A 23,379-nucleotide genomic window follows, 5' to 3' on the forward strand; every position below is an offset into this window, starting at 1 on the left:
TTCCCATTGATTTTGCATTTTTAATTTTGTTCGTGATTTTGTTTGTGAGCTTTCAATGAAATATTGTAGATTGGTGTGTAGGAAATGTTAAGCGTAAATTTATATGGTTCAAAGTTGATTACTCGACATTTTTCGTCTGCATGTTTTTGTTTAAATATGCAAATCTGGTGCTTGAACAACTTTAATATGCAGCTGGACAAAGAGTCAAAAAACCAGTTTACAGTCAACGTTTTTGGGATGCATAATGACTTTTTTTAGTTCAGATTTGATGTTTATAATAAATGAGAGCAAAGTGGGTGGTTGGGTTTATGGGTCACCCTAATGAGGTCCAAAATAAACACATTTTGGTCACCTTCAAACAGTTTTGCAGATATTTTTGCGTCGTTCGATTTGTGTGCGAGTATTTCTCTCTCTCTGGCTTGCCGTTTGCATTGACCTAATTTGTTTATTTATTGAAATTGCTTTTATGGGTAGCCCGAGACAGAGTGTCTACCTCTCGGTGGCCCCCATAGTATATTATCTCTTTCATCTACAATCTACAGTCATTTTCTGGCCTCTGCACACTCGGCTTCAATTATTATTTATCGATTTCAGCTCAATTTGTCAAATATATATTTTCCAAAGCCAGTGTTGTGGGCCAGTGGTATAATTTGGCATTCGATCCAATGCATGATTCATTGGGTCTGGGTTAAAATATTGATGCTGAGATTCCATCGGAATCCGAAGTCGCTCTAGATCAAATGAGGTTAGCACTGCCTTCGAGGACAGTCCCGTGGAAATTAAATTATAAATTTACACAGATTTATTCTTGTGGCTCCTCTGGGCATGATTCTCCCATAGCTTACCGAATTTCTGACCACCCACAAATCGGTATAAATGACTCTAGTGCCTGGGGGCGTTGGATAACATGTAGCGCTATTTTGTAGAACCAAAAACGTGCAGATACCCGCTCCCCTCTTGACATTGTCACCTCAGTCTGGCTGTTGTTGTAATTGCTTGGTCTAATTTATGCCAGCGGACGAAGCAAAGTCAATGTCGTCGCACTGGGGCCAAATGAAACCGAAATGGAAAAGAGACCAAAGCACCAAAGCACCCAAACACCGAAAGACCAAAACAAAAACAAAAGCAAACAGAGCCCCCAGACAGCGACATGAAAAAGCGTTTATCTAAGCAAAATGTTACCGAAGTCCGTAATTACAATTTATTGCAGGTAATTATGTAATTTTCGTGACGGATTTTGTTGTTTAGAGTTTCAACGAGAGTAGACAAACTAAGTGCGTGCGTGCACAGTGAGAAATGGTTTTATAAGATTATAAACTTAACTAAGTTCACCAGAAACATCTGAATACAAAAATAAGTTTTTATTAAAAGATAACATAATTTTATAGTTTTCTGACTATAGAACTATTGTACTTCCAAGCTCTATAACTTTGTCAAAAAAATAAGATATGAAAATGTTTATTTTTACTTATGATCGAACTTGAATTTATTTTTATTCAAAATACAATTTTTCGCTCCAATATTTGTTCTCTGTGTAGTAAAAGTACTGTACAACCCCCATTCCCTCGATGCGTACCTATTTTAAATGAGTTTTCGGATCGGAAAACTTGGTCGTCTGATTTTCAGAGTCCCATTGCATGTGGCATGCAACATTGATTGCTGTTGACCATGCCTGGAAATCTGGGCTGGTGTTGTTCCTTGGTTTTTGCTGCCTTGCAAGTTGTTTGATTTCTTGTTTGCTCAGTCAGCTCGCTGTTATTTCCTGTCCGAGGCTGGAAAATGGACATGTGCTATGGAGGATGCAGCGAGATGACTGATTCTCCGGCCGCTTATTCTTACCCTTTTAAGACGTTCTCGTTTGGAGCTGAGACACGCATTTCCTGCTGGGATTATTAAGGATTGCGACAAGTCAATCGATTAATCATTGTGGGAAAGTAAAAATAAATAAAGTGGCAAACGGACGTTGAATTAAAGCACAATTTCTTGAAAAGAACCAAGTTAATGAGCAAAATTCGTTTTAATTACAAACTTTGTTATGTAAATATAAACATAGTTACAAATTTCCCATAATCATTAACGAAGAGCTGTTCACAAATTTTACCCCACACTTAAGAAACATCGTTCTCTTTTTTTCCCGTTGATGTTTGCCAATTAAAACCCCAAAGCTATCTAAATCACATTAGACCCGAAGAATGAAAGAAAGAAATCCCTGTTCAAACCGCTTCCGTTGAAAATTGAAATTGAAATTTAATTTGCGCAGCGAGCAGGCGAAAAAAAGCGCCAGCTCATCAACAGCGGCATTAGTTTGCACATATTCAAATCAGTTTTTTATTTGCCGAACAAAGGCTGCGAAAGAAACGGGGGAAAATCGTTAAAATAAAAACAGTTGTAGAGGTGTTGGGTAAGCGGCGGAAAGACAGGAAATACGTTTGGCCAACTAAACAGGGAAAATTGTAAGGAGAAAAACTGGAAATCATTGTGCGCCGCAGCCACCTCCTCCACCCCCTTCAACATCATTAACATATATTTGAAAACGCAGAGGAATTCCGCTCTGGCCCTCAACCAGCGGGTTTTGTGGGTCCTCATGAAAATTTGTAAGTATGTTGGACTTGTCACTTGCACACTTCATGACCATATTTGTCACATTTGCGCCATGTTCGCGTGGCCCAGGAGCCCGCGGGGCAACCATCCAGGGGTCCGGCATTGGGTCCGCATCCTGTGGACCCTCCTCCCCCACCGCCCCGTTCCTTTTCCCTCGGCGGGCAAATCAGATGCGCAACTAACGAGCAACAACCACGACAACGACAACGACGACGACATGGAAATTCGTTCGCTCTGCGTTTTGCCATAGCGAGTGACCACAGGGTATGGGTATGGCAAGGGGTATGCTGGATTCAGGAGAAACTTACTTAAGGGAAGATGTTGCCAAAATTACACAAGTTTATGATTAAGGCATATTCTGGTTTGAGGTTTTAGATTCAGATTAGCAATTAAAACGTGCAGATATTTGACTTTTGATACATTTTTTTTTTTTCAATACATTTTTATTATTGTTTTGGAACAGTTATTGTCCTTGAAGTAGTGCCATTAAAAAAAAACAAAACCTTAACAACCATCCAGTTTTTTTTTCAAAAATTAATATCTTATTTTAAATCAAAGAAAATTAAAAACGTTTAGTAATAACTCATTTGCACCAATGTAAAAAAGGCAATAATATCGAAAGTGTTTGTCTAACACAATAATAAAATTATTATCAAAAAAAATGTATCTAGTCGGGAAGAATAAATTATATATATTTTGAAACAACTAAATCAGATTTAAGACAAATTAATGATTAAAAAAAAAGAAAAGGCAGTTACGGGATATTCCTTATTCGAGCCCAAATTTTAGTTAAGCATTCACAACTTGTTTTTATTGTTTTGCCGGCTGCTACTCCAACTGCTCCCGCTGTTGATGCTCATGCTCTCTGCGGTTGCCGCAGACGCCTCCTGGCCATATTTGTATGAATAAATGCGTATTTAAGCACATACTTACAACACTTGCCATGTATGGAGTCAGAGCCAGAGTCAGAGCCAGAGCCAGCAGCCCAAAAGACAAGGGACACAGGCTGGGTCAGGAGGAAAGGATCGGTAGCAGGGGGAGTTTTGGGGACGCAGACAAGGGACAGTTCCCAGTGGCAATAGGCGAGGCCCAGCATTTTGCATTTTCCCTCTTACGCTTTTCCACATTTTCAGATATACATTTTTATATTCTGCGGCGGCTCAGACTCACATTTGCTTTATGTGCTGGCCTCACCTCAGTGGCTCCTTTTGCAGCATATTAAATTGCGGAAATATTTCAGATGCGAAAGCAGTTGCACAGCCAAATTGCAAGGCAAACAATTTATTCATTAAGGGCGAACAATTTGTTCAACTCTTTTTTACAGCGGGCGGGAACTTATTCAAATGCAAAATTCCTATTTGAGTAATTGAATATTAAATAATTATCTAGAGCTTATCTAGGCGTAATCGGATGGGAGTTAAGTTCGAAATGCATTAAACGAAAAAATCTAATTAATGCATGACATTAAATGGAATCAAGTTTTTCGGCAAATATGGAAAATGAATATCATCGTTCAATGGAACCATTAAGGCATTAACATAAATAAATAATTAAAATTAAAATTAAAAAAGCAAATTGCCAGAGATGGGAGCGAAAAAGAATCTGGAAAAAAAAAATATATAGGTATTATAAAAAAGTCTGTCCCCAGAGCGATCCCACTCGGAATACAGTTAAATGAATTTTTTAAGCAAATCATAAATTGCCGACATACAGACCTCTTTGCCATATTATTAACAATTTACGATGCTGCTGCAGCTGGATTAAATAATTTATGGTTTTTTTGCAAATTATTCTCGTTGCAGGCCCTCCATCAACAATATGTTTGACAACAAGTTCCGGCATTGAAATTGAATTAAATAAAATAAATTAAGCCACCAGGCGGAGTGGGTCAAAGCACACAGTTTGAATTGTTAATGAGCGGCGACAAAAAGTGTTAAATGCTGATGACGCTGTCAGCATTTTTGCTGCCTATGCCGACGTCGCTGTCGCCGATTTAACAGTGCTGAAAAGTCAATTAAAGGTAATCAAATCGAAACTGATTGCATTACACCACCGGTGACAATAATTTTAATTCGCATTGATGTTGTCACTTATTTCATTTCATTTTCTGCTAAATACAACAAATAATTGGGGACAGCTCCCTGTCAATCCTCAGCCCCCTCCCTTCTCTATTTTCCAACCCCCCTCCACGCTCATGCTGTCGCATTGCGGCTTAAATCGCGCTGTCTGACGAGTGTGCAGCCACGCAGTTTTTGTCGCCAGTGTGATTTTTTTCTATTTATTGGCAAATTTTTGGTTTCGGATTCAGCTTTTCTGTTTTTTTAGCAACTGCATTGGAGTTTGAGGATTATGGTTAGGATTTGTTATGTTAAGGGGGATTATAAATTAAGCCCATGGCATTAATATGATACAAATACTAAACCAATATCGTTGACTCATGTTGTTGACTTTAGCAGCGCACTGAAAGGAAAAAATGTTAATTTTATAGTAAAATGCCAATTATGTAGATTTTAAGCTATAATAACAATATAATTTTTAACGAAAACAGTTGGAATCTAATCGATTGATAAAAATAATTCTTTGTTCTCATTGAAAACTCTTTAATTTCTCAAAGAAAATATGTATGAATTGCATATATCTAAAAATCTTTTTTTAAAATAATAAATAAATTAATTTTTTTGGGTGTCTGTATCTGTATCTGTTGCTTAAAGCATCTTTGTAATTTGTATAATTAATTTCAAAAACATTCTGTTAACTCGAACCCAATCCACAACATTTTGTTTTTGTATTTTTCAAAGTAATCAAAAACAACTTTTCCAAGCTTTTCCAACCATAGGGACTTCGACTCCGCCACTGACGTGCCATTTTGGGGTTAACCAGAAAAACTTTAAGTCGACAACAGCAACAACAACATATTGCACACTAATTGCAAGTTGTTAATGTTGGCAAAACAGAGCGAGCAACTCAATTGAAAATCTTTGGCGACTCTGGAAACTTGGCAAAGTAATATAAATCACCCAAGGGATCAGGGGAATGACCCGGGGAGAGCTCGGGACCAAACTCAAGAACTCGAGAACTCGGGGCTGAATGGTCGCCTGCTTAATGACGCAAGTAATTGCAACAGCAACCGGCAACTTGCAACTGGCAACTGCCAGCAGCAACTGGCAACGCGATCTGAAAGCGGCAAAGGGGCTAAACTTAATGAAAATCAAACAAAACAAAAAAAAAGCTGCGCAACAACAATAACTCAAAGTCGGTCAACGGTGCAGTGGAAAACTCAGTACTCGATATGCTGCCCCCTTGGTTCCGAAAAGCAATAATTGATAAACGAACATAGGCGAACAGATGTACAAGTGTTTGAATGAATGAATCAAGCTCAATGACGACGATGATATCCAATACATGTGAGCCAAATCAATTGATTTATGCAGCCGAAGTTGCTTTTCGTTCGCGTTTAATTGAAAGCAGTAATTAGATTAATGACTCGTCGTTCGGCGAAAAGTCTGGTTTTAATTAAGTCAAGGAATGACGGGTTTGCCGCTCTAACTAGACAGCAGTAGACACTCTGGCTTGTGCAACATAATTGTCACGCACTTCTTTGGCTCAGGCCAATGCACTCGCACTCGTTCAGTCCGTTCAGAATGCGGAAGTTAATTTATTTTTTGTATGGAAACCTGAATCGCGCCAAAAAAGTACTGTGCACTGGCAACGCGTTTAAAACAGCGTCTGAAATGCGCTCGAACGTGTCTTTTATGCAAATTGTTTGCACTTCTGATAGTAGCAAAAATATAAAACTAATAAGTATATTCTGAATAAGTTATAAAGTATTCTTGCTTATTTAAGTCTGAAGGGCGAAACATATACATGCATTTTTTTGTAATTTTTATTTCTTTGTTTAGTAAATATTCATAATGTTATGACCTAATTTTTTATCACAGGTAAACACTTTCCTTTTTGGCAAGCCTTTTCTTATTGACTTTAACATTTTTTCATATTTTTTCTTAGGAAACGGCTCACACTTCAAAGAAATCCACCCCCTTTGAGTTTTCTTTTACATTTTAAATGATTAAATCAAATCTGCCATTTTATTGCATTCCTCAGTGGCGAGCATTTTTTTGCTCTTCGTCTGCTTTTCACTTACATATATCATTCCTCTGGCCGTCTTCAGCTTATGTATTCATAATTAAATTAATTAAATTCTTGCGCTTCAATTAAAATCTTATTAAGTTTCCGTATGCCTAGCCACAGTTCCCCCCCTTCACCCCTTCACCCCCTCACCGCCACACTTTTCCCTTTGGAACAATGGAGAAACTGAAAAATTGCCGAGAATGGTGGCGAGTGAGAGATGAGCGGCGGACAAAGAGGAAAAAGCGGGAAATGAAAAACTTCTTACAAAGCTCACTTATTCACACATCACACAGGCAACTGCAGACTTTTCACTCGCAAATACTTTTCCTGTCTCCAACACACTCTTGCACTCACATACACACACGTTGAACATTATTCAACGGCCAGGAAAAAATGAGGAAAAATATCGTCCTGCTCCCTTGTTGGTCCATTTTTTTTGGGTGCTGCCAACCAGCACGGGATGCCAAAAGCAAACAGGACGAAGAAAAATGCTGGCCAGCCGTGTGGTTCAGTTGATGTTGCTGCCGTGTTGCAGTGTTGCTGTTGCTGTTGCTGTGGCTGCTGCTGTTGCAGTGTTGCTGCTGCTGTTGCAGTGTTGCTGCTGCTGCCGTTGCACATATTGCTGCTGCATTCTTCGCATAAATTTCGCCATCGCACTTAGCTCATGTCTCGGGGTCTCTCTTTAAATGAGTCTGGTTAGCTCTGACCAACCTCTCACTGCAAAAAAGGGGATCAAATTGTTTAATCTATATTTTGATTAAGAACTTTGAGGAAATTAGTATTTTAATTTATTTAAAGTTATACGGAAATTCCTATTATAAGCTTTAAGCTTTAAGCCATCTTAAAGACAGAAAAAAGTTTAATTCATTTTAGCAATTTCTTGCAGAATATAATGTTATAATTAGCTTTATTTAAAGAGCCGTCTTAATGACAGATTAAAGTTCAATTCACTTCATAACTATTTTTTTGTTCACTAATTTAACATCTGATAAACTTTAAAATAATAAACTTTTTTTAATGTGTATTTATCTCCTTCTCGTTCCCCCTTTCGATGTAAGCTCCGAGCATAAACAATGGTGCTGCTTAAAGCAAAAAACCACGCTGCCCCCTTGCCCCTTTGATCCCCTTTACCTTTCGTTTCCAGCCACGTAGAATTCTGCACACATGTGACGCTGTCCTCCGCCCCTCCACCCACCGGAGACCCCCTTCCCAACGGCCTTGCTTCATGTGAAATTCAGCGGGGAACGCAGAGTCGGCAGAGGAAGAGCAGCAGAGGGCAGTAGGCAAAAAGTTCAGACTTATTTAATACTTTTTTGTACTTTATCGTTGTACAATGTTGAGCGTGGAAATTTAAAAGCAAATGCAAACAATATGTAACATTTTAAATGCACCGTGGAATGGGAAATCTTTGGAGTGGATTGAAAATTCTCTGATTAAATTTTCGTTAAAAAAACTTACATCCCTTAATAACTATATACACATAAACTCTAACTAGTTGAAAATTGCATTAACTAAAAATTGATTAAATATTATAAAAGTAATAATATGATATATAAAAAAGTCAGTAGATGAAGTTATAATTGTAAAAAAGGTTTTTCAATTTTAAATTAGTGATTTTTGAAATTTAAGTATTTTAGCTTATTAAATAACGTTAGTGTTAACGTTTATATATGTATCTCTCAATTGTGTATTGTATTTCCTATTTGGACACTCTTGTCCCATTGTGTTTTTTCCTAGACGGGACAGCACTGGCCAAGTAAATCACCGCAACTGTGAAACTAAATTTCCAGGGCACTAAATTTACGCACAGCCAACTAAACCCGAGCGAAACTGAAACCCCGTTCAGGCCAGGCCAACGTCAGTTAACCCCAAACCGAGTGGAGCAGTGTAAGCCGCCCGCTTAGATCCTTGTCTCACTCTCATTCTCTGGCTGTCCCTGTCTTTCCTGCACTTCCTTTCCCTTTTGTTATATCCTTGCCGTGCAATTTTCACCATTTTGTGGTGCACTTTGCGCCTGGCCGCGATTTTGCGAAAGATTTATGGGCCACGACTTGGAAGCGGAAGCGCTGCTGTCCTGGCCACTAAGTCCAGCTGCAGGTATGCACCAAACACCACCCACCGCCCAGTGGCACCACCACCCACCTGCTTGTTGAGTCAGCAACAAAAGGGCTGAGAAGGGGGAGGCAAAGTCGCGCCGAGTCCTTTCCTAATGCCTGTCAGCAAATGCCGTTGTAAGGCGCTAAAGCTGTCCTCCATTCGGTTATTCCAAATCCTCTACACACAGAAAATGTTGGAAACAAATGATAATATATATTTCAAATTAAAGCTGTTAAGTATTATTTAGCTGAGATCAACTTATTGAGACACAATTAGGCACAAAATTATTGAATAAGAGAATATCTATTTATATGTAATTTACTAACTAATACAATTCTTAATTATTAAATTAAAACCATCTTAAATTATTTTATTTTATTTTTTGAGTGCACTTATTCGGCCCTTTTAAGTTGTCTCATTTTCATTTAGCGCCTTTTTACTATTTAATGCTTAATTTAAATACAAATCCGATCTGTTTGCTGACTTTTGTCGATAAGCGGCACCAGAAATGATGGCAAAAGTTGGCCAACTTTATCTCATCTAATGGAGAAAAGGAGCGAAAGCGGCTGTTGAAAAAATCATTTGCTTGGGCAATGGCAATTTAATTTGCTTTGGCTTAGAGCTTGGCAAACTTTTCGGCACTTGAAATGAGAGTTCGACCGAAAAGATCTGGGTTCTAGAGTTACGAGGCTCACTTAAGGTCTTAAGTCCTGAGTACACAAAGTGAGAAAGGAAATCGGGGGCTATAATGGAGCAGGTGGAATGAGATCCATTAACTTACTTTTAAGCCTTTGAGTTTAATAGTTCTCGTTTTTAATCAAAATGGCAAAATACCAATTGTAAATACTTTTCTAAAGCCTATTCTTAGTTTTCTACTTATTTCGAAATTGGCAGAGTTATCTTGAAACTTTTAAATAGTTATAGTTACGTTTTCTTTTAAAGGTGTTCAAATTATTAACATAGCTATTTGTAACTTTTTCCTCAATTTATAAGTGGCATCTTAAAACCGCATCGCCAACTTACTCCCAATGCTTAAATTTACCTAGTTCGTATTTATTTTATTTGCCCCTTTTCTGACCCACCCAAAGTCATTTTTAAGCCACCATTTTTTTTGGCAACTTCAGTAAACCTCATTTCCTAATCTGCCTTCTGCTGCCCATTTCCATTCTCTATTCATAGAATTTATGTCCCAACTTGCCTAAGCCGTGTTTGTAGTAAAATCTCCACTATCGCGCCTTAATTTTAAAGCCCTCGACGCTAAATGGTCCACAACCAGAACCCGGAACCTAGAAACCAGAAACCAGAAACCAAAGCCCCCCATCTGCATTCGCTGGCGAAGTTTATGTTCGACATTCTGTAATGGCGCCATATGCGCGTTTATCAAAAAAAAAAAGCCACACCCCACTCTGCTCCAGATCCCAGAATAAGTCTGGGATATATGGGTTAGTTTTCCGCTTGCCGTATAAATTTGTTTAAGACATATAGCAAGGATCAATAGCTCGGGATTTATTGTCTGCCACATATAACTTTGTCTTGGCTTTAAACTTCCAGACACGGAAGTGCTAAAAGGGCGGGCCACTGCTCGATGGCAAGGTCGATGGGCGAAACTTTTTTTTTTACCTACTTTCGACTGTCGCAGCTTTCTGGGCAGAAAGCCAAACCTAAACCCAAAGCCAAAGCCGAAGGAGAAGTAGAAGTACAAGCTGAAGTAGAAGCCACGGAAAAAAGAGAAATGGCTGGAAAATTATGGCTAAAATGGCGACGTCGTCTGGGGCCGAGGAAAAAACCTCCACGACGACGTCGGCTTGCGGTCGTTTATATGTAAAATATTTGGTTTACTTTATGACTGCTTTGGGTATTACTCTTTACTTTCTTGCACTGCCAATTCGCCCCTTTTTGGGCCAACTTTTTGGCCAGGCTGTAAAAACAAACAGACGAGCAAGGCGGTGGAGGTGCTAGGAATTATGCCATAAAAGCATCGTCGTAGTTCCAACTTTGCCAAATTCTTGGCTTGTCGTCGACATCATCCTCTTTATCATCTGCCGACTCTGGTCTCCTCGAGCTCCGCCGTCTTCATCGCTGTGGCTTTAGCTGTAGCTGTAGCTGTAGCTGTAGCTGTCGCCGTCGCCTAGTCTCAATGTTCAAGGGAGCCATAAAATACTTTTTGAATCCGAAGCACCGCATTGCTCCTGTTGTTTGGCGGGTTTTACTGCGGATGGAGGAGATTGCCGGCGAGGGACCTTTCACCCACCTCATCTCGTCTCAGCTCAGAACCAGAATAGGACCAACAAATGAGCCAGCTCACTGGGGCGCCTCTTTAACCGCTCATTTCGGGGTGTTGAACTTTGCAAAGGATTACATTGGGAATGCCAAGTGGGGGAATCCCCATCAGGTGTGGAATTACCACAAGACATTTTTGTAGACAAAATTAAGTAGACAAAATAATTTTGAATAATAAACTAAGAAAATATAAGCTTAGATTGATAAGATACTAAAGAGTATCAATAATTTTACCATCCCCAGCCCAATTGAACATTTAAAATATATCGATGGTAAACAGCTTCATAGCTAGTCTTAAATACATTATAAAGTTGGCTAAATCGACTGTTGGAAGTTGTAGGTTGTTTAAGTAATGTTGTAGTGTTAATAATAAGTTTTATCCATTTTAGGTTTTGATTGATTCTAAGTAATCCATGATAGCTTGTCAAAATATTGGGGTCACCCTAAAAAACTACACTTCTTGCACCTAAGCAATTTATCCATGTGAAAAACACTTCGATTACACCACAGCTAACGTTTTCTTTACATTTCTTTTGGGGGGTTTTTGAAAATTAATGTACAATGTACAATAGGCCCGATTGAGGTCACCTCTTTTCGAATTTCTTTACCCAGAGCAAGTGGGTCTTTACCGAGTTCGTTATCTGAAAGTGATTTTCCTCCGAAATTAGCTACCCCACACTGATTATATGGCCTCTCGAATCACATCGACTCCATATCCATGTAGCTTTTGCGGTTCATAAGCACAAATCAGCTGCCGAAAGAGAGGGGACCAGAAAGCGTTCAATTCGTGCGCCAAATTCCGAATCGAAATCCAAGCCCAAGCCCGTTTCAATTGCCGATTGGAAGTGGGATTGGAAGTGGGATTGGTATTGGGAATGGGAGTGCGGCAAAAGGCAAACTTGTGCCCGATTACCATTACTGAAAATTGAAGTAACATGTGTGACGATGCGCAATTGGCAAGCGCCCCCTGGCGGCCACTCTCTGGAAGCTGTTTCGAAAACCCCACCCACCTACTCGACCCACTCAAAACACAGGAACCACCCGTCGTCTATTGTTTCGTTTTCTATTTCACAGACGAGTGGCTGTTGCCGCGGCGACTTTCACTGGCACACAGCCTTCAGCTTCCACTGCAGCTTAAGTCGGAAAAGTTGGTGGCTGATTGGGTGGGTGGTGGGTGGTGCTGTGGTGTGGTGTTTTGGTGGTGCCCCAAATACCGCTCTTCCAATTCGATGCTGGCTGTGCGTGAGGCTGTCATTTCTTTGTTTTGTCTCCTTGCGATGGCAAATATTTGGTGTGCCCGCACCGGCAGGAAAAAGTATCTTGCAGATGCATACAAAAAGTATCTCGAAGTCGCAGCTAAAAAACTGAAACTGTAAACTGTACAAATAGTGCAAATAGAGGGGTGGGGGATTTCGAAGCGGTCTTGAGCGTAAACTGTGCCAAAAGACGTATGGCACAAAGCAGGATAAATTTGCCAAGTTTATCATAGCGTACGGATAGGGGGGCGGATCAGGCAGGACTTGGCTGTTGGCAAAACATGAGCCAAGGCATTGAGCATAAAATATTGTCGGCTATATTTTAACGCGCGCTCAAGCGAAATTGTCATATAAATAACGCCCAGGGAAGGGGTGAAAACAGGGCGAAAGGGGGAAAGGGGGAAAGGGGGGAAAGGGGGGAAAGGGGGGAACTTGGGGACCGTTGGGGGTTTCTGGTTAAAGGTTTTAGGATATTGGCTGGCGTTACTTTGAAATATTAAACATTTGGCAAACAGGCAAAGTTGAAGTTTATTGCCGACGTTGATGGCTTGAGTTGAGCAAGTTTATTTTTTAAGGGGAGCAAAAGGAAATTGGGCCAGGCCAGCTGAAACCTGGAAACCATTATCGACCAGTCGATTCCAATGCTATTTTTAAGCACCGTCAAACTTTTTGCCAGCCACAGATAAAAAAAAAAGAGAAAAGTGAGTACGCTACGGGCACAACTGTACTTGCCAACATACCCCGCTCCCTTCCATTTCCCCTCTTTTCTCTACCATTAAATCAGAAACATGCTTTTGTTTAGCAATTTCCACCAACTGCAACAGAAAAGTTGTGGCAAATGATTGTCTTTTTTTTTTGTGTGTGCTGGCAAATTTTCAAAACCAAAAAAAAAATCTAGACTAAACCAAAAGCAACAGCAGAAAGTGTTAAAAGGGGGTGGTCGAATCGTGGGCGGGGAAGTGAAGCGGAAGTCGGAGTGCTGGGCCAAAGCAAAAGCAAAACCAAAGTCCGGGGACCAAAAACCGACAAAAGACGGAACAGAAAACGGCACCAGACAGATACAATAAAAAGAGGTTTGTTCACCCACCACCCCCTAACTGCCCACCCCCTTTTTTTGGGCCATGGCCACAAGGCTGTTGGACTCACAGCTACACACAAAAATAATCTTGCCCCCATTTAGTCTTTATAATAATAATTTCATTACCAGAAACCATAGGAAAATAAACTTATTTAAACCAAAATTATTTCATTTTATTTACATTTAACTTGGAGGTTAAGTGCCAAGCATTTCTTGGCTAATTAATAGCTTCTAAGACTTTCTCGCACTGTATTAAGTTCAACCGACGGGCAAACATTTTCCAACAATGGCCAAAAAGATATAGTCGGCAGAAGGGAAATAGTGACCGAGGGGGGTCAAAAAGTGCAAGTCGGACACGAGCGGAACTAATAAATGAGTTCAGCAACAGCAGCAAACCAAATAAAAATGTCCTAAAAAGGCAACAAAGGCTACCAAATAAAATCTCAGCGGCAGACCATAAAATATAAAGAGCATGCATACCTTCAATGGATGGGGATTGTAAGGTTCAAAAGGAAAAAAGGAAACTTTCATGAGAGTGACAATTTAAATAGTTGCACCCATTGGAAAGTTGAGCAGGTTACTTAAATTCAAAATGAATAAATAAATGAAAAAGTTTAAACAAGTACGAAGGGAAAAAAATACGTTGAAAACTTTTGATTAAAATTTAAAAAGATATATTTTTCTAAAGCGAAGTAAGAATAATGCCAATTATTTTTAATCACTTTGTTAGGTATTCCTTGTCTTTAATTTAAAATAACTTCTTTCAAAATATATTTTAAAGTTGTTCTGAATGCTCACACAAGGCAGGGAAACATAAAAGCCGAAAGGAATCCATAAAATACCATAAAATTGTTCTTTACAAGCCATCTATTATTCTGAATTAAGTGTAACCCATCAGGAACTCCTTTAAATTGTTCACTCCCCGTTTTCCACCTCATCTCACAGCCTTTGGTGCCAAATAAAAGCCTAACCCAACTGATGGCTTCTGAACTTTTCGAGACAGGTCGTGGCTGGGAGCTCATTGAAAAGCAGGCCTGGGGTATCGCGTTGGCCATTTAACAGGATTTTAGCAATTTAAATATGATTTTTCCCATTCCATCATCATCAGCCATATGCATTCCAAGCAGCTGAGCTGAGGAGCGCACAAAGGAGCGCAAACTTCTCAGTTTTTGTTTTTATTCAACCGAAAATGTTGTCGGTTGTTTGTTCTTCTTCGAGGCGGAGTCCCAGTCTCAACAAGTTGCTTTATGGCATATGCATGATAATGATGAGGAGTCGGAACTGGGAGCGGGATAAGGCCGGCAAGGACCCTCCACGAGTGCCATTTTTTGCAGCCTTGCTTCATATGATGGCTGCTCCCGGGTGTTTATGTGATATTTACATAATAAAAAGCGAGAGTTTCGGAAGTTATATCCTTTGCAGCACTCCGCCGCTCTGAAGTCTGACCCACATCTATGATTATTTTCATAGCGCCTTTGGGGCCCGGCCACGCCCACACTGCGTAAAAGTTGAAAAATATGAAAGGGGGACGATACAGCATACACAGCATCCTTTGTCTTTTCAACCCCATCTCTCAGTCGAAATGAAAACAACAAAGGAAAAAAGAGAAATTCGCTTTTGTTTTATTTATTTTATGGCCCGTTTGGGGAGCCCAGTGCCGATATCCTTTTTGTGGGCCCCACATCCTTGAACTTCTCGCAGTTGCCGCGCTAAATTAAGTTTTGTTTTGCCAGTCGTCCCCAGACCCCAGCCCCTTCCCCCTTTTGGCTGCCCATTATCCCCGAAGCTGATAAATGTCCCAAAAGCAAACAAAGTGCAAGTTGTTTTTTAAGTTTGGCCCCAACTATGCGGCATATCTTTGGCCTGTTTGGGGATCCATTGAGGATTGGTATCTGAGAAGAGGGGGAGGGGGCGGGGGATGGCCTTTTGGGGCCAGGGTCTGACTTTGGGGACCTGCCAGTTGACACAAAGGGTTGCTGGGGTTGGCCCATTGTCTGACATGTGTGCCGCCTTGGGTAGGTTAAAAAACAGGGTTTGGCTCTTCAAAGGCATTCGAGTATAATTAAAGCACTTTCAGCTGGAATTAAATTGGAAATCAATCTTAAAGTTTTGTATAAGAAAAAGTTTTGGTATACAAAATATTAAAATAGTAAACTATTCCGACCTAAAGTTAAAACAAGCAACTGAACCAAATCGTTTAACAGAAACATTGGTAATTCCTTAAGTATCATAAACAGATTTAATGAAGAATTTCTAGGCAAATAGTTTAATCCGTGGCAATCAGCTTCCATGCTATGCCGTCCAATCGATAGCCCAACCCCAAAGTTTCTCGGCTAACTGCCTGGCAGCCATTAAGTCCGAAACAGACTGTTAAAGTGAAACTTGCAACAACTTCCATTTGCTTTTAGCCATCCGCTAATTCCGTTCCTAATGTCCAGGCCGTGGCCATTTAAATTGTCTTCATTTGTTTACTGCCCGACAGCCAAATGGAGGCACATTTTCGGGGGGCAGTCCACAAAACTGCCGATTAACTCCCGACGGGGGCAATGGGCAATGGGCAATGGGCAATGCGATTGCTCTGCAGCTGCCAAATCCAATGGAAATCCAAGAGCCAAGCAATTTTAAACTGTAATGGAAAATCAATTTAACCCCGCACCATTTTTGCTTGTCTCCCCTCCATTTGCAGGCGAATGCCGGAGTCTGGACTGGAGAGCTCTAGCCATTGGCGAACTTGGCCAGAACGAACATAGTAAACGTGGAAAGGAGAGCACACAAGCGAATCGACGACGACGACGACGAGAAGTGGTGCAGAAAGCCAGAAGACAGCGAGCAGCGTGTAATGAGCAGACGAAGGCCAATTACCATGTCGTTGGCCCAGGCTATGGGTCTGTTCCTGGTCCTGGTGGTGGCCACGCTGCCAGTGGCCCAGGGATTGGCCAACTGCCCGAATGGCTGCGAATGCGACGACGACACTTTGATGGTGAACTGCGGCGAGGGCACTCTGGATGTCCTGCCCATCGCCCTGAATCCCGCCATCCAGCGACTGGTGATCAAGAACAACAAGCTGAAGACCATCGACTCGTCCATGCAGTTCTATGCGCAGCTCACCTTCCTCGATCTGTCGTTCAACGACATGGTCACCATACCGGAACGCTCGTTTGCGTATCACGCCAAATTGCAGGAGCTGCACCTGGACCACAACAAGATTGGCCAGGTGTCGAACAGGACCTTCCTGGGCCTCTCCACCATCAGTGTGCTGAATCTGCGGGGCAACTTGATTGCCGAACTGGAGTACCGCACCTTCTCGCCCATGGGCAAGCTGGCGGAGCTGAATCTCGGCCAGAATCGCATCAGTCACATCGATCCACATGCCCTGGATGGACTCGTGAACCTGAGGGTGCTCTATCTGGATGATAATACCCTCACCACGGTGCCGGGGGAGATAACCTTCCAGGCCCTGCCCACCCTGGCGGAGCTCTACCTGGGCACCAACTCGTTCATGACCATTCCGGGCGGAGCCTTCGAGGATCTGAAGGGACTGACCCGCCTGGACCTGCGTGGAGCTGGCCTGCACAATGTCTCGGGGGAGGCGCTAAAGGGTCTGGAGGCCCTGCGCTACCTGGATCTGTCGGACAATCGCCTGGCTGCGATTCCCACGGCAGCACTGCAGCGATTGGGACGTCTGGAGCAGCTGATCATTGGCCAAAACGACTTCGAGGTCATCGCCACGGGTGCCTTTGCGGGTCTGCGCGAGCTGAGGCATCTGGAGCTGACCGGTGCCCAGCGACTGAGGCGTGTGGAGAGCGGTGCCTTCGGGGCAAATGCCAATCTGGAGCACCTGAATCTGTCCAGCAACAAGCAGTTGAATGAGCTGCCCGCCATCGCCCTGGGTGGCCTGCCCCACTTGAGCACAGTGGTGCTGAAGGCCAATCAGCTGAGCAGCTTGGACGAGGGTCTAGTGCCGTGGGCCGATCTGCAGACCCTGGATCTCTCCGAGAATCCGTTCGAGTGCGATTGCCGACTGTTGTGGCTGCGTCACCTGCTGGTCAGCAGGAATGCTAGTGGTCAGTACGCCCCAGTGGTGTGTGCCTATCCGACGGCTCTGCGGGACTTGCCATTGGCCCAGTTGGCCGAACCCCTTTTGGGCTGTGCCCATGGCGCGGCCAGCAAGCAGGCCATCATCGGCATCCTGGTGGTGGTCTGTGCCGCTCTGATCACCACCTTGGCCCTGGTGCTGTACACCTGTCGCCGCCGGATTAGGGAGATGCTGAAGGGACACTCGGCGCTGGGCAGGAAGGAGCGTGAGTACCAGAAGACCTTCTCCGACGAGGAGTACATGGCCAGACCGCCGCCCGGCTGTGGAGGCGTTCATCCGGCAGCCGGCGGATATCCCTATATGGGCGGCAGCAGTCGGCCCATACCGGTCACCGAGCTATAGCTAGAAGCACCACCCCCGCCTCAGTTGCGGGGTCGGGGTGGTGGTGGTGGTGGTGTTGCAAGCACGGCCAGCGGGGCAGTGCCGCAGCTGCAGGTGCCCAGTGCCGTGGACCAGGCCTCCAACTCCTTCGCCCAGCTCAGCCACATCCACTACATGACGAACAATGGCCAACAGCAGCCGCAGCAACAGCAGCAGCAGCCGGCCACCTCGAAGATGCACCACTCGCAGCAGGACATGCGACTGTTGACCTGCAACGGCGGTAAGCCACTGAATGCTACCTCGCTGCCGCGCCACCGATCGCCGGTGGTGCAGGAGAGCACCCTGTCGCACTACAGCCAGCCACTTGCCAATGGCATCCGTTTGACCCAGGACCACTTCAACCACAACCAGAACCAGAGCCACCACAGTCACCACTATGGCGGAGTCTATGCCAAGCCATGCGATGCGATGTCTGAGCCGGGATATATACACAACAACTCACACTATTCGCTGCCGCTGGATCACGACTTGCCGCCCAGTCCCACGCCCACTCCGCCGCCCCCCGCTCTGCCGCTGAGGAATGGAGTGGGCATGGCGCTTATCCATGGCAACACCACCGGACGCAGATCCTTCAACACCAACAACAACAACAACAACGTGTCCACCCTGTCCAACAACAATCATCATGGGGGCGTAGGCGTTGTGGGCGTGGCAGTGGGCAACAACAACGGGAGCCTGAGGCGGTACCACTGATATCCGGCCAAGACGTGCGGCACTTTGGGCCGCACCATCATCAAAACCAGACCGGATCCGGATATCGAGCTGCATTACTTCTACAAGGGTTAAGTCAAGGAGGAAATTAGCGAAGGAAGCAGGGGTTCAATCTAATTTAATCGGGCCTGCCTTGGTTTATGCTTTTGAAAAGAGTTATTGCTATTTGACATTAATCAAGGAAATACACTCTTAGCAAAAACGAAAACCAGAGCAATCCCGAATATTCATACTCTAGTTGTATATTCCTACGTTACGTGTATTCAAGCGAAAGCATTTTGTATAAATTAGGATTTAGTTCGGGAGGTTGTCGAGCGGGAAAAGCGCAGGAAAAACGCAGGTGTATATAAGGAAATCTTGCGCACAATTTGGCAGGCACTGTTGGTTGGTCAAGTGCTAAACTAAAATACATTCGACCAGCCTGCTGCACGGCCATTTCATTTGCATACCAGTGATCTTAAATATTAGGTTAAGCTTAAAAGCGTTTCAATTCTTGTACATATTTAGAAGCTTCTTTTTAGGCGCGACCACAAAAATCTATTAAACTTCAAAACCACACAAAAAAAAACTAAGCAAACAACTAATTTTACTTTATTAAATAACAAATAAGATAAGCTCTTAAGCACCAGTCATTAAAACTATGTATGTATTTAGCCTAAAGCTTTCACAAAATATTCCAATAATAAAGAAAAGGCCTAAAACAAAAACGAAATAAATATGCAAAAACTAAAATAGAACACAACAGATTTTTATAGTTAATAGACTCAGTAAAGAATAAACTACTCATCGGAATAATAAACAAAGAAGATGTTTACACAGTGTAAAATGCAAATACTATTGAAAACTCCGCAATATTCATATAGAATCTACGTCGCATTCACAAATATGAATAAGCAATTTATGCAATATAAACAAATACAAAGTAAATCTATATATACGAATTATACGTGTAAATAAAAAAAAGTAACTATGCTCGAAAAAAAAACATACATTTCACTTTGTTTTCATTTTGTGTGTTTATCATTTTTCCAGCCTTGGCTGAAGACTTTTATTTCAGCACTTGATTTGATTTTCTTTTTTCACTGCAACGAGTCGGCCACACTTTGATCGATTGTACATATTTAACAATTTAATGGAACAAATTGCAAAACCAATACAAGGGAGTTAAAAGTAATACAAATAAATGAAAAATACAAAGATTACCATATGTAATTGAAAACTTATTCAAACGCAAATTTCATATTCATATTTCATAGCGAACCAGATCTTTCATCTAGCTATACGACAACACAACTATAAATAAATTAAATCAATTTCAACTACAATTTAAGCAAATTACAAGGGACAAGCATAGTTAAACAAACGAAACCATATGAAATGGTATAAGCATATAAACAAGACATAGAGTTTAGCCTAAACAAACGAAATTTGTGAATCAGCATCTAATCGTATCATAAAAACAAGAAGTGAAGCAAGATGAAGTCAAGCAAGGAATTCTCTCAATGTAACGGATAACCGCAAATGCGCAGAAAATGAAAAAATTCAACAGTGTTCAAGAACTAGAGGATAAAATAAAATAAAGAACAAACTTAACAATAAAGAAGGCATGTGTTTTAAATTTGTGCGGGATGCGTAAGATAAATGTATTTACTTTGGTGCTGCTCTATTCGTTATCTGGGTTAGCAGTACATGTTTCGCTTGCTAATTCTTTTTGAATGAGTATTTTTTCCGCTCTATACAAAGGGGTAGCGTGGCCGAGCGGTCTAAGGCGCTGGTTTAAGGCACCAGTCTCCTCGGAGGCGTGGGTTCGAATCCCACCGCTGCCAAATGGAATTAGTTTTTTTATTCCACTTTCATTTCTATTTTTCTAACATTTTGCAGCAGCTTGTTCAGCAATCTGCCAACGATTCCGCCCGCCAGCACTTGGGAAAACTAGTACACCAGGCAACTGTTTGTCGGTGTCAAATGCAAATACCTAAAAACACTTTTCCATGGCAGTTTAGTTAATGCGGCAGCGGCAGAAACAGAGTTGGAGTTGCAAAGCGAGCGCATGGCGCTCATCTGCATAATTTAATTACATTTAAGAACAATAACAAAAACACGGGCTCACGCACACATGTCCCAAAACACGCTCCCAACGTGCAGCGTTTTGCGCTAATAAGGGACAGGGTCTCCCTGGCCCCGCAGACCCCCCTTCTGCTGCTACCATGTGAGTTGTCAAACGATGCGCCACTCCGCAAAAATCTCAAGCGTTGTAATGGATTTGATATCGTGACACGAAGCGGGGTCACTGGCAGCTAAAATAATTTAATTTTATTTATTTCTTGGTAATTTTTACATTTAATAATAATCATAAAAAATAAAAATATACAAAGTTCTTTGCGTTTTAAATATGATTTACAATTATTTATCTACCACTATACAATCTAAAGTTTTTGCCAACTTGTTTTTTGTCTATAATATATGAACAATTGTTTTATTAATGGCTATTGCAAATTAAATACATAATAAGAGTTAAATCATAAAACATAGACCTTTTTTACATTTTCTTGTAGTTATTATTGGGCTTTTATTAAAAAACCAAAAATTCAACTTGAATTTTACTTGCGATTTACTTGAACCATATATTTTAAGTTAGGAAAGTTTTGATTGTGTTTTTATTCCCATTTTGTTAGAGGATGTTCTAGCCAGCTTTGGGGCTTTGTTCACGAACCCATCGCCAGATGTTTTAAAGGGTGAAACTGAGTTCGCTCTGGCATAAGCAGTTGCACATTTGCATGCTCCTCCGGTCCTCCCCTACTTCCTCCTGCCTGCTACCGTCCTGCAGGCTGCCTTCAACTGATGTTGCTGATGTTGTTGCTGCTTGTGCATATGCGACATTAGCGCACGCAAACAACGTACACACAATTAGAAGAATTAACAGTAGTTAAGGCAGCAACAACACGCCCAACTTGTTGGCAAGATGTGCATCGGTGTGCAAGGACGGAGGGGGAGTGGGCTGAAAGTGGGCGAAAGTGGGTGGAGGGGTGGGGCATCTATACCCACCAGCCGGCGGCTGTTGTTGCTGCTGTACTTGTAATTTAGTTTCGAAACGAGTTCCGCTGCATGTCCGCTGCTGTTGCCGCAACTTATTGGCCACAACATGCCAACTTATTAGGCAAGAGCGCAAAAGTTATAAATTGTTTCACAAGGCGCACATTGTTGCGGCCGTAAATATGTGGATACAGAGTTAAGGACAACGGGAAGCCAGGAAGTTGCCAAGGATGTGCGGTTATCGCTTTAAATTTAAGGTGTAAGAAGATCGAGTTCAATGGGTATAGATAAAGTTCATGAATTGCCCTTTACACTTAGAAGGCAAAAACTGCTAATAATCATTATAAAGTATGGTTAATTTCCAACAAAAAGCTTATGCTTGCAGCGCTGGACTATTTCATTACATAAATTAGATTAAAAACAATTTGAGTTCTATTACGAATCCCCCTTAATTCTATTGTTTTATAAATTGTTTCACATTTAATTAAAGTTTTTTTCCCTCTATTTTTATACTCCCCCGATTTCAGCTAAGAAGAATTACAAAATATTTTTAATTGCCAGCCGTAAATTTATGCCACGAAAATTGTTTTCAAAACAAAAGGAGTCTTTCCCTTTAGAACCCTCGCCCCCTATACATTTTGTCTGCTTTGCTAATTTATATGTTAATTTTTTCATATTTCCATACACAGACTGAATAGTATTTTTGTGCTATTTCATATTTCGTTGATGCGGTCGCTTTATTTTGAACACAAAAACGGGAAAGGATGGCAAAAGCCCCCCAAAAACAACATAATGCCTTCGTCTATTCAAAAAGGCGTTTTCGGTTTGGTTCTTCCTTTTTTTTGGGTTTTATTTTGCATGAAATTTTCGCTGAACTGGCACAAAAACAAGTCGGCAAGGGGATCAGGATTGGTGTTGGGGCTGGTCAGGGGCTCATAGGCAGCTTTTTAATTTTCAGCATGAATTAGAATAATAGTCAACGGATATTACACAATGGCAGGCCAGGGGCGTGGTCGGGGGGCGGCTCGTGCTGTTGGGGATTTCCGGTCAGCTCGGTTCGCTTGGGTTTGGTTTTGGCCTTGGGGCTTGGGGCTGCTGGCCATTAAGGGAATTGCCGATGGAGGAATATTTAATGGAAAACTAACGGCTAACAGCATTCCCTTTTTGCTTGGGATTAACCAAAGAGTTACCAAAAATAATTTATTACACATCTAAAGCTGCAAAATTAGAAACTAAAATCATTTATAATAAGCCGACTCTGCCTCAAAAATTTCCCGGAATACATTTTCCTCCTTTTGTGGCACTTAACATCTCATTTGTGCTGTGACAAATATAAATTTCACAAAATATTTAATAAGAAAAGTCACCCACTTCTTGGAAATGCTTAAAACAGGCGAAAAACAAACGTAGAACGAAAACGACAAAAACAAGAACGTAAAAAGTGCTGACACCTTTGAAAAATTTTCACGCTAATAAAACAGAAAACATGCCAGAGCAATGTGAAAAGCGTGAAAAGCGTGGAGGAGTCTGCCATTCTCGGCAAGGAGACCACCGAGATGGATGGCGATATAGTCGGAAAAGGTCCAGGAGCATGAAGAAAACAGGAGGGGGTGTTGGGCCGGAAAACCCAACAAAGGGAGCAGCCGCAAGCAACCGCAAGGGTGAAAAGCTGGAAAACCCAGGGAGCCCAGCAGGACTTGTTTTGTATTTGTCCCGAA

At 41.8% G+C, this 23,379-nt stretch overlaps 1 protein-coding gene and 1 non-coding gene across 2 annotated transcripts in view; both read left to right on the top strand.

The window, feature by feature from the left end:
- LOC128257728 (leucine-rich repeat-containing protein 15) overlaps positions 1–19,196 on the top strand; it is a 54,260-nt gene extending 35,064 nt beyond the window's left edge. Inside the window, 2 exon segments of the mRNA XM_052988897.1 lie at positions 4,404–4,621; positions 16,127–19,196. Coding sequence (XP_052844857.1) covers positions 16,280–18,610 — 2,331 coding nt within the window. The 5' untranslated portion in view covers positions 4,404–4,621; positions 16,127–16,279 and the 3' untranslated portion in view covers positions 18,611–19,196.
- A 1,176-nt stretch (positions 19,197–20,372) lies between these two features.
- Trnal-aag (transfer RNA leucine (anticodon AAG)) lies at positions 20,373–20,454 on the top strand. The gene has a single exon. It is a non-coding gene; the product is annotated as a tRNA-Leu (tRNA).
- The last annotated feature ends 2,925 nt before the right edge of the window (positions 20,455–23,379 follow it).

Source organism: Drosophila gunungcola (assembly GCF_025200985.1).
Source record: "Drosophila gunungcola strain Sukarami chromosome 3L unlocalized genomic scaffold, Dgunungcola_SK_2 000002F, whole genome shotgun sequence".
NCBI lineage: Eukaryota > Metazoa > Arthropoda > Insecta > Diptera > Drosophilidae > Drosophila > Drosophila gunungcola.